General features: G+C 32.3%; 2 protein-coding genes across 3 annotated transcripts; both read right to left on the bottom strand.

Moving 5' to 3' along the window:
- Positions 1-6,367: 6,367 nt before the first annotated feature.
- On the bottom strand, positions 6,368-8,671 carry LOC105255064 (membrane-associated progesterone receptor component 1). The gene is made up of 3 exons (XM_011264122.3): positions 7,969-8,671; positions 7,179-7,328; positions 6,368-6,648 (listed from the first exon to the last, which is right to left on the bottom strand). The coding sequence occupies exons 1-3, from the start codon at positions 8,297-8,299 to the stop codon at positions 6,479-6,481; spliced, it is 651 nt and encodes a 216-aa protein (XP_011262424.1). The 5' UTR covers positions 8,300-8,671; the 3' UTR covers positions 6,368-6,478.
- A 507-nt stretch (positions 8,672-9,178) lies between these two features.
- Positions 9,179-16,490, bottom strand: LOC105255102 (WD repeat-containing protein 19). Of its 2 annotated transcripts, XR_003122395.1 has the most exons (20): positions 16,204-16,490; positions 15,618-15,997; positions 15,318-15,528; positions 15,116-15,228; positions 14,620-15,037; positions 14,314-14,544; positions 14,105-14,227; positions 13,735-14,032; positions 13,462-13,660; positions 12,992-13,372; positions 12,560-12,788; positions 12,221-12,473; positions 11,813-12,123; positions 11,591-11,740; positions 11,350-11,446; positions 11,039-11,245; positions 10,668-10,954; positions 10,502-10,578; positions 9,827-10,438; positions 9,179-9,572 (listed from the first exon to the last, which is right to left on the bottom strand). XR_003122395.1 is itself a non-coding variant. In XM_025405986.1 (19 exons), exons 1-19 carry the CDS (start codon positions 16,216-16,218, stop codon positions 10,321-10,323), a joined length of 4,098 nt encoding a protein of 1,365 aa, XP_025261771.1. In that variant the 5' UTR covers positions 16,219-16,490; the 3' UTR covers positions 9,810-10,320. The 2 variants fall into 2 exon arrangements, 1 of the variants encoding a protein (XP_025261771.1); XM_025405986.1 differs by lacking the exon at positions 9,179-9,572 and having other exon boundaries at positions 9,810-10,438.
- Between the last annotated feature and the right edge of the window lie 131 nt (positions 16,491-16,621).

Genomic DNA, 16,621 nt, shown 5'->3' with positions numbered 1-16,621 from the left:
TAATGAAATAATTTTCAAATTCTTTTATACGCGTTATGTCATATTTGTGTACACGGAGTATCGCGAGAGTGGATTGGCGGTGTGCATGTGGCACGCGCCATGTCTTTTTTTTTTAATCTGGAATCACTTTCGCTGCCGCGATACATCGTGTCGCCTTATGCTATTCGCGGTTATTCTCTTCCTTGTTCTCTCTCTTTCTCCGAGTTGACGCGAGTAATTTCTCGAATTCTCAGCGCCGAAGGAGAGAAGAGAAGCATTCGATGGATGATTACAAGATGGTTGCGAAGCGCTCTTTCTCTCTCTCTCCCTTGATCGACGAGTCGAGTCGAGAGGAACGGCCGCGGACGCCGCGCTCACAGGGGGAGGGGGCACGTTGCGCGGAACGCTCGACCCCGCGCCCGCGAGGGGGACGGAGGTGCGAACGGCACGCGACCCGACGCACGCATCGCGCGTCAACTTGTCGGCGTCTCCGTCTCGCGCGACGCTGGCTGTCCTCGTCGTCGCCCGCGATGGCCGCGAGACGAGGAGAGCGGAAAAGAAACGGGTGAACGCTCGCGGGTAGCGCGGAGGGGCCTCTGGAAATGGGACGGGAATCGGATGACGGCGTGGCAGCAGCCACCCGCTTCTCGGCTGCGTGTGACAGCGGCTCTTTGTACATGTATAATGCTTCGTAGAGGATAGGCCGCGTAGAGCGACTCGCGGCCCCGCGAGTCGGCCGACTTGCTCGCTCGTAAGAGGGAGAAAAAAAAATCCCATTGAACACGAGACGAGAGTCGTCTTCGTCACGTGATTTTTACTGGCGATCAAGAATAATCTCGATAGATAGGATAGATCGATAGACTCCGCAAAGCGTGAGACTTGCGCAACGAGAAAATTATCCATGCGAGTCATTATTATTATTATTGTTATTATTCGATGGCAGTTACGTAACTCCTTCGTGTCTTCGCTCGAGACACTTCGGGCGGGCCACCCGATACACGCAGTTCTCTCTTTATCTTTCTCATTTTCCCTCTCTCTCTCTCTCTCGCTTGCCTCTTCACGCCGCACGAATTCAGGAAAAGTGTAATCGATCGTTACCCCGCGCGTACGGTCGTTCGCTAAGCAAGCTCGGTCGCTTCATAATCTACGATTTATGTCTAGTGTCGCGTGCATGACCGAGGTGCATCGACTCGCATGCCTCTCGATTTGCCGTGATATACGCGTATATATGACGTTTAAGCTGTTCCTCCTCTCTCCTTGTTTGATATTAAAGACAAAACAATTAAAATATTATACAAGGTGTCGCCATTGCACACACACACACACACACACACATTCATCATGTCTACATCATTTTAAGGTCACGTTCCAAAATGTCCTCTTCGAGAAAATCTGTACTCGACGGCCTTCCGAAATTTCTTTTCTGCGTTTTTAATCGATCTTGGATTGAGAGTAAAATTTTTCTCGAAGACATTCTGGAACGTAATCTGAAAAATTATTATATTATTACTATATTCTTGGTCACAAATTTCGAAGCTTGCAACAAGCAATAGGGAGACAATCAATTATTCATGATTTTATAATTGAAGTAATCGGTAGACATTCATCGATAAATTACAAAAGTGACTGGGGCAGTCATCGATAAATTATAACTGGTAGTAGCTATCAATAATTATCATCCCGTTTTCTTGAATAAAAAAAATTCTTATCGACAATCAGATGAAAAGGCTCTTTAATTCTATAATAAAACGCAATCAGATATATATAGTCGATAAGTAATAGATTGAAAAAAGCAAATATACTTGATAAAGTTTTAGAGCTAAGATTTTGAAAGAAGAAAAATCCTATTTAATATTTCGCTTACAGATTAATTTATAATCACACATTTGAGAGATAAAAAATTCAATAGAGGTCACATTGTCTATTCATTCACCTTCTTCTAAGCTTTTACGCAGAAAAATATTTTTTTATTTACATAAAGAAATATGCAGAATGTCTAGTTTTGCTTTTTCAATTACAAATAAATACGCATGATTAAATAATTCTTGATTATGGGAGGAAATACAAAATTATTGGTAAAATTATATATGTATGTATGTGTGTGTGTGTGTATACAGTGGCACGCGAATGAATTGCATCCATGTTTTCAATCATCACGCGAAGAGAAACGGCTATTTTCACGCAGCTTCATATATTGATATCTAGAAACGCGATAAGGAGAGTAAAGCTATCGTAATCATGCTTACCGATACGTTCCTTTTCAATTCGTCATCGATTCACTAAATAAATGTTAGGAAGATAAAATTGACAACTTCCGACTTTTCTCCGGATGACCCACAATTATTCGTCTAATGAACACTTCATAAATATTTAATGGTCCCGATTATTAATTAATAATGGCATATAATCGGCGATTAAAGAGACATTTTTTATTATCTTTTTATTTCTTAACAATTTATATATATTTAAAACAAATTTTCTTATTTTGTAAATATACACGTATTTAGAGAATTATTAAAAATATATTTTGATCATTTTTTTCAATACAACGTGGTAATAATTGTAACTGCTCGTGAGAATAAGATCATCTACTGTATTTCGATAATTACAGTACATCATAGATCACATTTCACAATAAAGATGCTGGAATAACTTTCTAATTTCGCAGTTTTTTTGGCAAGTTGAATTACACGATTCTCTGAAATTATACTCAAACATATTGAGTGCTTTAATGATTCATACATTGTGTAATCTTATTGAGATCTGATTATGATCATTACTTGCCAAAAAAATATATAACTATTTACATAACTTCGAATAATTCAGATACATAAAAGCAAGCAAATAAAGATAACATATAAAGGAACAGAATATTTGTCTGCAATTTCCGTCGTAAAATAACTATTGATTCAATCATTTGAGAAATGGAAAAAAATTCATATATAATCAAATATGAATACATATTATATACAATAAAATATTTTTATACACGTTTTCCTTTTCTTCACATGTTTTCCTGTAATTTCTGTCTATATGTACAGGAAAAATAATAAGAATAGAAAATTAAGAAACAATTAGAAGAATATAATTTTTATATCTATAATATATATAAATTTTTAATTTATGATTTTATATATATAAAGGCAATTTTTTCTCACTTTAAAAAAAAGTTGCAAAAATTATTTTATAACTATTTTTCTTATTACTCTTTTCCTGTATATATAAGAAAAAGATACAAGAGAAAGAAAAAATATATATGGAGAATTTTATAAGATATATATATGTTTCTATTTAATTATATATATGTATTTTTTTACCAGGCACATCGATCTTATTCCCAAAGTAATTTGTGATTTAATTATCGTGTCTCGAAATCTTCCAATACGGTTCGTGCGCTCGAACGCAACATAGAATTTATTATATCAATTATTGAGCGTCTGGCCAGATCTAGCTCCAAATTAAAAAATAATGTTTATAAAGCATGTAATCTTAAGAATACATTAAAAGGTAAATCGATTATAAAATGTTCGCAATTCAAAGAATTCTTCGATCTATAATTAAGAATGATTTAAAAATCGAAATATTCCGAATGTTTGAATTGTTGAAAATTATTGTATCTCAGTGTATTCAGTAAAAGAAATTATTCTTTTGAATAGAATTATATATCTCAATTAAAATGCATGCCCGTGCGCGTGGAATAAATACATACTTTAATTATTAAAGATTGAGAATACTTGTTCGTAAATAAAATATCCAAATTACTTATTCCGTATTCTGCCAGGAATAGAAAATGCTATTATACATTTCTCCTCTCGATATATCTTATACACATAAAAAGAGTTGGAAGGAATAAAATCTTATTTTGAGGAAAAATAAATTCTAAGTTTTTATCTTATCTCTTAAAAGAAAGCTGAAAATAAAGATGTATACTTGTCGAAAATCAATAGAGTTGTATACTTCTACAAACATTTTTCTCAACCAACGACTCTAAAAATATAATTTTGCGAAATAACATTCTCGCTTACAATGTGTCCCTACCCAGCTTTAATTAATAGAACGCTTCGTCTGCCGATCGAGCATCGATCCTTCGCGTCGCCGCACATGGGGGAATCGAGAAGAGATGTTTATTTAATAACATGAAACACACGATGACGTGGGGGCGCGTAATCTTAGCGCGATGCACTCGTTACTGCATCGGGTTGAAGAAGCAAGGTCGATTCTCGCTCAAGCTCAGATCGGCGCGCGAAGCGAGTTCCAAAAAGACCATTACCACGAGGCGAGATAAACGTCCAACCAGCTCGTATCCGTAAATCAAACATTCTCCCGTTCTCTTTTTCTATCTCTCTCTTCTGTATTCGTCGTAAGATACTCCCAAGTCGAACAATTACATAGTGCTTTCCAATACTAAAATTTAATTTTTAAGCCATTAAACAATTATATTTTCACTTATGATTTAATTAATTATAGCTTTGTATAATGTCCAGAAACCATGAAATTATTGTTGTTCTCCTAAGATCTTCTTTTTCACCAACTTTCTTATTATCTTCAGTAATTTATAGTTTAATCGTAATCACATATAATGCTTGCTATATAAGACTATCGTAGAACAATGATAAACGCAACTGTAAATAATTTAAATGTAAAGTATAATTATACAAGTGAATAGAATCAAACATGAAATGTTTCTTTGTATGTGTTATCAAACAAGTTCTCATCTCTATATCTTTTATCTCTAAAGTTTTATATCGATAAAATAGAGACCAAATTAATAAATATTATTGTTATCGTTTAGTAAAAATGAATCATACTGGACAATATAAAAAAAATTATATTACATTTTATATACCAATTACTCTGATGTATATATTGAGATTTATATTTATTTCGAATAATTGAAATATAAGCTTATTTCAATTTTTATTCCTAGTGTTTTCTGCATTCCTAACACAATTTGTTTCATTAAAATTACAATCTATTTATTTTTGACATATTTTATATGCGTCCCTCTCTACTATGTAGGAAATTAATATTTTTCATGCAACAAAGGATAATTCTTTTTTTAAGACAATGAATTAAAGAATGGAAGATTATGTTTCATATATTTATATACATTGTAATCAAACTGTATGCAATTATATGCACTCTTGTTAATCAATTGATATAAACAATAAAACTTTATTTGCCATAATTGATCTAACCATGATAAGTTATATACACCATCTGTATGTAATTAATAGAATGTATGATATACAATAAATAATTTTCTTACTTTTTAAATGCCAACAAGACATAAAATACAATGTTCAATGTTTACATTATATATTGAACGAAGTTTTAAATTATGCAGGGAATGCATGCAAACTCTTTATATGTGTAACATAGCTCTAAGTTATCTTTATTCACATAAACTTATTTAGTATAACTATTTACCAAAACCATGCTTTTATTATGTTTATTGTAATGAACAAAGTCATCAAATAGCGTTAATAAATTGATAATCTATAGCATTTGTGCCTCTCTATTAAGAGGCGACATTATACAAAAGAATGCAAATACAGTTCACCATATTTTTGTAGCTATAACAAAATTATATATTGCTAAAATCTACAACAGAAATCTTATATATTATTTCCATGTATATAAAACAAATTATTAGATTTTATATGCACTTTATATGCCAGGTTTTTAGCAATTAAAAATTTTGCACAAAAGATACAATTTGAAATGACTCTTCTCATTTGATATAAATAATAAATAATAAAATCTTTCCATTTTTATGCATTTTTATCATGCAACAATAATTATATATCTGGCTTGATTGTATTAAAAATATAACAAATATATAACTATTAATGTTTCATAAGTGCAATTAATAATCTGAAATTTATTCACAAGCAAATTGCTTTTAAAATGTATATTTTCATATAATCTAACTTCTCGACGACTCGGTACTGTAATTTTTTTAAATTACGGAATTGCTTAATGCTGCACGAAAATATCTCATAGATAAACTTAAAACTAAAATTCCAAATGCATGTCAGAAACTTTATCATACTGCTATTCTCATAAATATACAATGTGTATCATCACTGTATGAAGCACAGCAGATACAACTAATTCAAAAAACATTTACATTATGGAATATATATTATTTTGTTACTTGCCATTGATTTAGCTTAGCAATCTGTAGAAAATCTTTTGTACATATATAAAAACATTAAAAGACACGAGAGAGAACGTCTATTCTGATCAGAAGTTAGACGTTCAAATAAAGTCTTCATATGCAATCACCAGCTTTTTCCAAAATGTTTATATACTTCCAACTCGATTAAAAGCCAGTATTTCGCCTCCTTATCCGATTATCGTTATGAAGTAATAAAATATTCGGTTGAATGTCCAGAAATATATTCATGAGCGATAATTTCAAAAATTTCTGTAACAACAGTGTGTGCGTAATGTGCTTCCGAAAAAGTTCTGCCTCCAATGTACAATCATGTGGTCAATCGCTCTTTGATTTTTCCTCAGTCTTACTATGATCTGTTTTTGTTTCTGTTTCAAAACTCTCCGATTTTGTTTCAGTCTCTTGTTGGCTACCTTCGTCTTCTTCGTCTGAATAATTTGTGGGTGCTTCGCCAGGCTTTAATAATTTTCCAACGTAATCATATCTCTCTATAACAAAAAAAGTAAAAAAAGTGAAAAATATAAAAAGTAGTTATATACATATATACATATATACACATACATATATGTTAACACACACACACACACACACACACATATTACATAGTACCAAATAGTACATACATACTATTATATACTAGTATATACTATTTCATGATGTGACTTATTATTTAATTTAACAGTATTTAACTCTTACATTACCTTCATAAGCTAAAATGGAGATATGTAATAAAAAATCCTTGAACCATACTCTCATTTATTATTCATAAGATTCAAAGCAATTGTGCACTAACTTAAATAGAATTTATTACTTCATATACAAATACAGTGTAAAGAATATTATGTATGTGAACTTTAAAAAATTATCTCTCACATATCTTATCAATAATATAATATAAAAATACTGCATTAATACATACATGAATATTAATTATGTCTACTTTTTTGTCTATTTTTTTGTCTATTTTTTATTCGCATAAATGCATTGCAAAACAATTCTGTTAGTATGTTTTCCTCACCTTTAAACTGTTCTTCCCATTCCTTGATAGAATTCATTTCTGTAGTATTCAAATCGCTTAAGTCATCATATTTATCTGTCGCTGCATCTACCGCAAACCTTGCTAGTGCTCTGCTAGCATCTCGACCACCAAATGCTTCATATGGTCCTCCTATGCAAAAGAAGCAATGGCATAATTTTTCCAAAAAATTGATGCTAATTTACATGAAATAAAGAGTATACAATCGGCTCCTCTTTATTCTCTTCATCAGAGCTTATCAATGATGTAAAAAGTGCAAAGAAAATTTGAAATTGTACATACATATATAAACTTAGTAAATACATTAAATGTATATTAAATATATATACAAGATAATCCAAAAATTAATAGCTTTATCATTTCATTCTATTGGCCTATTAAAATCAGTGAGAACAAATTCGTAGTTTTCGACGCATATTCGCTCATTATATTTGTATAAGGTTTCTTTTCCCGGCATACATCAGGAATCGCGATAAACCGCTATCGTCACCGGCTTAACATCTGCGAGGCGCAGAGAGGCATAATTGGTCACGACAATCGTGCGTTTTCGCGATTTTATTTTTGCGCACGCACGATGATATCATCGCGGGCGCTCCTTCGGAGCGCAAGTTAATAAAGATGACGATGTAATAAAGCGCATTAAAGAGGAGAGATGGAGAATCCCTCAAAATGATTCACGTACGCTCGTGCCTGATCTCCTCCAGCGCGAGAGATCGGCAAAGAGAAAAGAAAAAAAAAAGGATTGATCGTCGATACGTAGCCTCGAACTCACCAGGGCCGTAAAACTTGGAGCCTCTGGTGACGTCGTAAACGCTGCCGTTGACGGCGACCAGTATCCGGCCATCCGGACCTTTGCCATCGTACTTGGTCAGTTCCTCGATCGCGAAATCGCGTCGCAGCTTGGGCAGCTTCTTCACCTCCTGTACCGGTTCCTCGGTCTTCGTGCGACTCTTGACGATCTTGTAGACGAGGATGGCGATCAGGCCCACCAGGGCGAGGTTCACCGGGCTCTTGACGATCTCGGCGATGAAGTTCGACAGAAACTGCTGCGGCTGCTGTTCCTCAGCGGTCGCAGCGGCCGGCGAGCCGCTCTTCTCGGCCATCTTGACGAAACCGAAACCTGTCCCAGCGAGAAGGGCGAGAAGAGGCCGCCGAGGAAGACGAGAGGTTACGCCAACGAGAGGTCGCGCGTCGATCGAATGACGGTGTGTTCCCGACTTCTCGATGTATATTATACACGTATGTAAAATGTAAACGCGTACGCTATCGAATACGTTGCCGATGACAACCGGGAATCTCAATAGAGTCTAACACGGAAGCAGCGACGACAGCAACTCCCGATCGGCGAGAAATCGCGGACTAATGTCGAGTAGGCGCCACTCGACCCGTATGACTCGTGACGATAATCGCACGTCGCGTCTGAAAGTCGCATACGCGAGGCGCAATACACACCACAGGATTTACACTGTTCTACGTGGCTGCACTGTGGTGGTAACGTCGCAGGGCTGTATACACCGACAGAGAAAGAGAGAGAGAGAGAGAGACGTGTCGGCGACCCCGAATAAAGTTTTCGCGCGATCAAGATGGAAATCTCCCTCTTTCTACGCAAGATATATTGAAATAGTGTCACATAAAATTCAATAAAAATAATTTCTGATTGAAAAAGCTCCCTCCCCCCCTCCTGACATTCTATTGTACAATTTTTATGTACATTACGACGCGAAGCCTTGAGAGGCCTTACAAAAACCCGTGACGTTTCGAATATAATAGTATATAATTAATGTCAATATATATATGATTTAATCGATCATTTCGCTCTAAATTGTTATATCAATTTATTCGTAGATATATTAGCTCTTCTCCGGCGATTCCTATGTACCGTTTCTTGCTTTTTTCTCTAAGAGCGAGAAACAGTTATTTCACGAAAGCAAAAAATAGCCGATTAGGAGTCGATCGGAATTCTATTTCCTATGGTTTAAGATTAAAAAACTTTAAAAATAAAATGAAAGAATTGGGTTCCTACGTTTTATTCTTATATGATCTATCGCAAGAATTTGTCACGTATATTTTATTACGAGATATCTGACGGAATTTACAAGAAAAACAAGTCATCGTACGATCGTCGATTCTTCAAAGTCATGCTACGCAAAGTCACGTGTCCCCGCAATGTACTCCGCAATGCGAGAATTTCTCACTATAGGTTAGGTTAATTATTGTAATCACAAGATTGAATATGTGATGATTACGATGGCTCGTCCTCGCTTTCTTTTTTTTCGTCTTACGCAATGTAAAACTTACGAAATGTATGGCTTTTTATATGCCAACGTAATCTCCAAGATTTCCCGCAGAAAAATTATTATACCAATATCGATATAGCTACAACATTATAATATTAATTAATGATATTACAAATATTAATGATATATCAAATATTTGTAATATAATATGTATATATATTATATATATGATATGTATTTGTGTTATTATATTTTTATATAACTTTAATTTTTTATATAATTTTTTTATATAATATATATTTGTTATATATATATATATATATATATATATATATATGTATATGTATATATATATTTTTTATATAAATATTTGCTTCATATATTCTATCTTACTTGTATGATGTGCACATACTTGTTGAATGTGCAATATTCGAGTCAATCATTTTATTTTGTGTTTTTATGGCAATTATTCTATTAAAATGCAGCTTGCATAGCAAATAACACTCTTTTCTCTTTATAATACACTTGTTTGCTAATATCGGTTCTCTTATATAATACACTTGTTTGCTAATATATAATCTACTTATACTTAAATAAATTGTACTTGTAATGGACGGCACTGTTACAGCGAGAATACTGATTTTATAGTTTCCAACTTAATCAGAATATTTACTATTTACTATTTACTATCTCTATTATGTGCAAATTGCACTCGTGATTATATTATATTTATAGAAGGCATATGAGAATAACAAGGCACCTTTGAATTGTGCAATAAGTAGATAGATGCAAATATCTATAAAATAATATTTGTTCCCTAGTTTGTGTAAACTATAAATTTTCTTTCATACATTAAAAAATGTACTCTATATTTAAATATGTAAAAATTATGCCTTCCTCTCCTCTTGATAGTCGAGATATGGATGGATATCAGAGACGGACGATATAATTTCAGGATTAACTCTCTCGGAGCACATTGGACAAGTCTCTTCAGATTCGATAATTCTATTGCATAACGAATTATTATAAGCATTTCCATTTTTTTATTATTACATGTATAGTGCTTACCTCAAAAATTCACTTCTAATGGCTGGGAAATCACACTGTGGGCATACTGTAAAATCATCCTCCACAATATGTCGCCCCTTTAAATAAACATATAAATGATTAATGATAAAAATGGAAAAAAAATGTGTACATTAAAAAAAATTTTTAAATAATAATAAAGTTTTACCGTTGCGATACAAAAAGGTATGGTGTTTTTACATTTATCACAGGTTACTTCAGTCTCGGGAACTCTACTCTTGCAGTATGGACACGGTGTAAGAGGTTCATCCTCATTCTCGATATCTTTCATTCTCGGTGCTTTCCTCACAATTGCTTCTATTTTTTTACTGTACTTTGCATCTATCTGTCCCCGATATTCGGGACGCATCAACATGGCAGCAAAGTTAAAAGCTGCGTTTTTCAAGCCCGCTCTATGGCATTCTATTACAGTCGAAGTTAATATCGGTACGATATCTAAAAAATAAATTATCATATATGTTATATATAAGTCGGACATTTAGTTTATTCTTAATTGCTATTATTTTTTTTCATACTAACGTGAGGGAAATTTCGATATATTATTAGCTACCCTGATCAACATCCGAGCACCTCGTAAATGATCGCTTCTTTTTACATGCAATCTCACTAGAATATAAGAATGCAAGAGTCTTAAATTAGACTGCATCTCTAAAGGTATTGTAATTTTATTTCTCTTTAATTCTTGGTACATTCCAAATAGAACATCGTGAGCGTTTCTGTAGTTGCCTGAAATTGAAGAAAAAAAGGAAATTAAAACATTGAAAAAAGAAATTAAAAATTAATAGAGGAAAAATATTATTAAATAGTGTTACATATTTTTAATTATATACCATTAATTTGCTCCTCGTTTGCAATTATAATCGCTGTCTTAGCTGCTTCTTTATATTGTTTTCTAGCCATATATAATCGAAACAAATATTTTGGATCCTAAAGAGAATGAAATATAAAATATATATAAATTATATGTTGCATTTAATATGCAAGCAAATATCTTTTCTATTTAAAAAATAGTATTATTTAAAAAAAACATATTCTTGATATTTATATTAATTATTTGAATATAATAGTAACCTTTGGTAATCCATCGCTACCTAGTAAGAAATCTATTAATTGATTAGCTAATTTATCATCCTTAGAGGATGCGACAGTGTCTATGGCATAAGTGATTGCTCTGTCATCATCCTGAACCAACTGTGCAGCTTTTAATAAATGTCGCAAAGCCTGAAACATTATCCATTGAAATATCATTTATTATATATTTACATAATCAGAAATGAAATATTGGAAACTTACTTTCTGATACTCTTTAGCATGGAAATAATATTTTCCAGCTAAAAGATTGTTTTTTTGTGACTCAAAATGCATAGCAAGACTTCTAAAATCTTCTTTACGAACATTTGTGTCATCAATTGTGTTCACCAAAATCTCTCCATACAATTCCATTTTACCATGTTGATTAGCTAATTGAAAGGCTTCGTCGTGACAATTTGATAAAATTAGGAATTTAATAGCTGAATTATAATCGTTCATCTTTTGAAAATATCTTGCAACCATTTTTGCACCTTCTATACTTTTAGTTTCTTGAACAATTTCAACACTACGAGCTGTATAAATAGAATAATAATCAGGTATATTATTTAAATTCTATTAATATTTTTTTATAATTAATTTTTTATATATAAAGATGTAAATAAAACTTACCAGGATTATTTAAATGTTCCAAATTAATTCTGATTATATTATCATAATCCTTGGCAGTTTCATATGCTTTGGCAGCTTCCTCATATTTGCCTTCCGATTCTTTGGCTTTAGCATATTGTATGTTAATTTTTGCCGATGATATTTGAGGCAGAAGTTGTCCCACTTTATGCCAACTTTTCAACTTTATATATGCAGAGGCAGCTTTGTCAAAATATTCAGCTTTTTCGTATAATTGTGCAGCTTCGCTAAATTGCTAAAATATATATATTTATGCTATAGCAAGATATAATTAATTTTTTGAGATCTAAGTAATGAATATATAAGACGAAAAAAATATACCTTCATTGATTCTAAAATCTCTGCACATTCCTTCCTTAGTAATCTTGAACTTTCATTATCCATAGCTATTGCGACGCCTTTCCTACTATCGCCGCATCTTATTGACATTCTCGCTATTCCCGCCGAACATTGACTTCGATGAAGAGGATTTTGTGCAGCCAAAATAGATGAACTATTGTAATCGACTAGACCGCGTTCGTAATTTGTTAAAGCTTTTGGATAATTTCCTCTACACAAAAAGATACTTTTGTTGAAACAATAATTATTTGCAATATATAATAAAAATATTACTAATATACATATTTCTCCGAACGATTTTATTAAAGATATATAGCTAAATGATTATTATGCATTATTGCCATGAAAAATCTTATTTGTTTTTAATTACTTGTTAAAATAACATGACATATATTTAATATCTGTAAATCTTACGTGAACTCCAACTGTTGGGCGTATTCTTTAGCGATAAAAGGAATTTCGTCGGGTTTTAATTTTTGCGCTAGACTTAACGCTTGTTCCCATTGCATTAAATCTCTTCTTAGATATAAAGCTTGCACGGGTTCGGAAGATTGTAGAAAATACTTTTCGGCTTCGTTATAATTTCCTAGTAATATACAGGCATGGCCACATAACAATGCTAATTCGTCTATATACTCCATATTTTGTAATGCCCACACCATTGAAACATCTTCTATTTGTCGATATACGCGAATAGCAAATTGGACATTTAAATTTGCAATCGTGCTTTGTCCCAATTTTAACCATGCATCTTTTTCATTTAACTTCTCACAACTATTCCATGCCTGTTGAAATCTAAAATATAGATAAAAATTTATTGAAATATTTCATATAAATTTCTTTATTTTTAATTAAATAAAGTAGACAAATTATATAATTCTTACCTTCTGCAAAGAATCTGATTATTTAAAATTTCATTAATTTTTTTTGACTCTACAATATTCCCCACATCTTCATGGGAGGCTAATGTTATTTGTATTAACTTGCTACCTATGGTACTTAATGTAACTTCTCCCGAATACATCAATAAAGGCACTGAGTCTGATGGCAACTTTGTTGTATTTATTTTTATTACTTTAGTACCTGTTATAATTATATACACATAATTAGATATACATATGATATCGTAATGCATAATAATCAATTAATTTACCTACCTTCAACAAAGTATTTTACAAAAATGTATGTTACAATAATATTTTTGTTGTATATTGCAAATATAGCACGTTCGAATATATTCTGATCCCAAAGAATACTGTCAATATTATCAGGACAATCAGGCACTGCAATGGCCACTTCATTTATCGGATCAAACACATAAGCATCCAACTTATTGTCAACAAAACACAATTGTGTTCCATTTGCATCTAAATATAATTCCTTTATTCCATTGTTATGTATAAATTCAGTACATTGATTAAATGTTTCCAAATAAAAGTATATGATATGACCCATCTAAAATTTAAAAATGCTACATTAATTTTCTTAATTTAGAACCAATTATTCAATATCTAAAAGTTGACTTACATCATTACCATAAACTAAAAAATCTGAACAGAGAGCATGACACGTTATTCTACTGTGAGAATTCGAATCTGGAAACATTTTTGTATCTTTCCCACTATTTATTAACGCTTCATCAGTTTTAATCTGCGTATAAAATAAATGAGTAAAAAATCATTTCTGTAATTTTTAAATTTTATAATTTTTATTATTAATTCAAAATTCATAATTACCGAATGCAACTGCAGTTTTCCGTCGAATAACGTGGATACATAAATCTCGTTTAAACGCATACTATCTATTGTCGCCAAATAATCTCTCTCGAAATGTATCTTGTCATAATGACTTATAGACAAATCCCAAAAGAGAGCTCTATTGTTTAATCCTACTGCTAAATGTATTGGACCCACTGCCAATATCGCCGGTTCTATTATAGTATTAATTATTTGCGGACTTGGTTTGTCCTGAAAAAATAAATTTCTGTAAAAAAAAAAACTTTACCTTGTCACTTTATGTCATCTTATTAAAAATCTCAATACCTTGTCTAATACATAAAGGTGTACAGCCACTTCCATCAGGCTCGTTAATAATGCTATTCTATTACCACAGACACTAGTTAATTTTGGTATTTCTATCAAATATATCAAAATATTGCCAATGTAAGTCACAACTGCCAACATCGTTCCATCTGTCGACCATTCAATATTGCTAATTCCACTTTCGCCGGCCACTGAGATCAATGTGTCCGTTTCCTCGAGATTCTGCAAACTGTGTACTTTCAATGTATTGTCACCACAAGTAGCTACTTTTCCAGCTATTTGACTCAATGCAATATCTGTCAAAGAATCTCTATGATTCTTAATTTGAAACAATTCTTGGCCAACTTCCTTTATATGTGTTGATATTGCTATAAAGAATCCAGCTTCAAATCCTACCAATATATAACCATCACCATACCTGTAAAATAGAAATTTGAAATATATTATTATTATGATATATTAGAATGAAATGTTATATTACTTTGTAAATAATTACCACTTGTAAGTTACAATTGATCCATATCGTTTCTGAAAGGCCAATTCAATAGGATTTTCTGGATCCAAAATGTTGTACAAAAACAATGTCGTTTTACTGACAATAAGGGATACCTAAATATTTTTACATAAATAAAATAAAAAATTTTATATAAATGTTTTTTTTTTATATTTTTAATAATAAATATTCCTAAAATTTATACCGTATTTTCTCCACCTATCCTGTGATCCATTTTCATTTCACTGAATTGTATATGAGACGGATCACCTTGAAGAGCTATCTCTCGGCGGGTATCTCCTTCGCTCGTGCTGATGGTTAAAACTTTATCCTCACTTGCCAAGGCAAGAAGACCATCTATCGACCATGCTCCACATAAGATACGTTTTTTATGTTTTCCCAAGATAGGTATCCGTCTATATTATGCAATGATGAATAATTAGATAAAATTAAATATTTTATAATAATATTTTATATAAATATTTTGTTGACAGTCTACTCGTACTTGGCATTTATATGATCATAAAGCACCAGATTTCCTTTCTGTGTTCCTACTGCTAGCAAACAACTCTTCTTTGCCCACATCATACAGGTCAACCCATCTCTTACACCAGCATCTATCTGAGATTTTTTCCCGGTTGTGGCATCCCACAGAATTATAACTGATGAATTCTGAGATATTATTGCCAACAGATCTCCATCCGAATCCCAGCCAAAGCCAGTGCATAATCCAGAAATTTGTATTCGTTCTTGAATATCTCCTTGTCTATCAAAAATGGCAACTGTACAATCACAACCTGTTGTGGCTAAATGTGTGCTATTTCCAGGACGCCAAGATATAAACACATTGCCAGTGCCATGAGGTTGGTCTAGTCGATAAAGGACCTGTCATTGAATGTGTAAAATTAAATATCTTTTTACATTACAAGACAGAGCAAAATTTGTGCATAGTGAAAAGATTAAAAGAAATTATCAGAGACATAGATTTATTGATTAAAGCGAATTTTTTTCCTTTTTGTCGCATTAACTTTGATGTTTTTATTATACAACAATTTCATATAGAATATAATTGTCAATGTAACATAACCTACCTTCTCCGACGACATTATAGCGCGGAGAGTTTGATTTTGATGGAGAAATTAATCAATCTGTGAATTTAAATAACATATCTATATAGTATTACGATGTGCATAGCTGAAATATTGATTTATTAGACAGTGCCATCTCCTTGTACCGACATTAGCGTATCTCGTACACCGGCCATATTGTTTACCTTTGTTGATTTGTTCTTTTTAACTGAAATGCAATAAAATGAGATAGATATATTCAGAAGGTAGAGAAAGAAGAGAGAAAACGAATACAGCGAGAAATTCAGCTGAAATATTAAACACCTGCTATCATTTCGAATTGACATTTGAAATTATTTTATTATAAGATAGAATAGCCTTTGAAACGTAAATACGTTCAGAATAAAAAAAATTTAATCAATTAGTAAAAAATTTGTAAAAG

This window comes from Camponotus floridanus, unplaced genomic scaffold (assembly GCF_003227725.1).
Source record: "Camponotus floridanus strain SB8 unplaced genomic scaffold, Cflo_v7.5 scaffold13, whole genome shotgun sequence".
In the NCBI taxonomy this organism is placed as follows: Eukaryota; Metazoa; Arthropoda; class Insecta; order Hymenoptera; family Formicidae; genus Camponotus; species Camponotus floridanus.
Note: the sequence above shows the minus strand (reverse complement) of the source record. Positions and strands in the feature narration are given on the sequence as shown.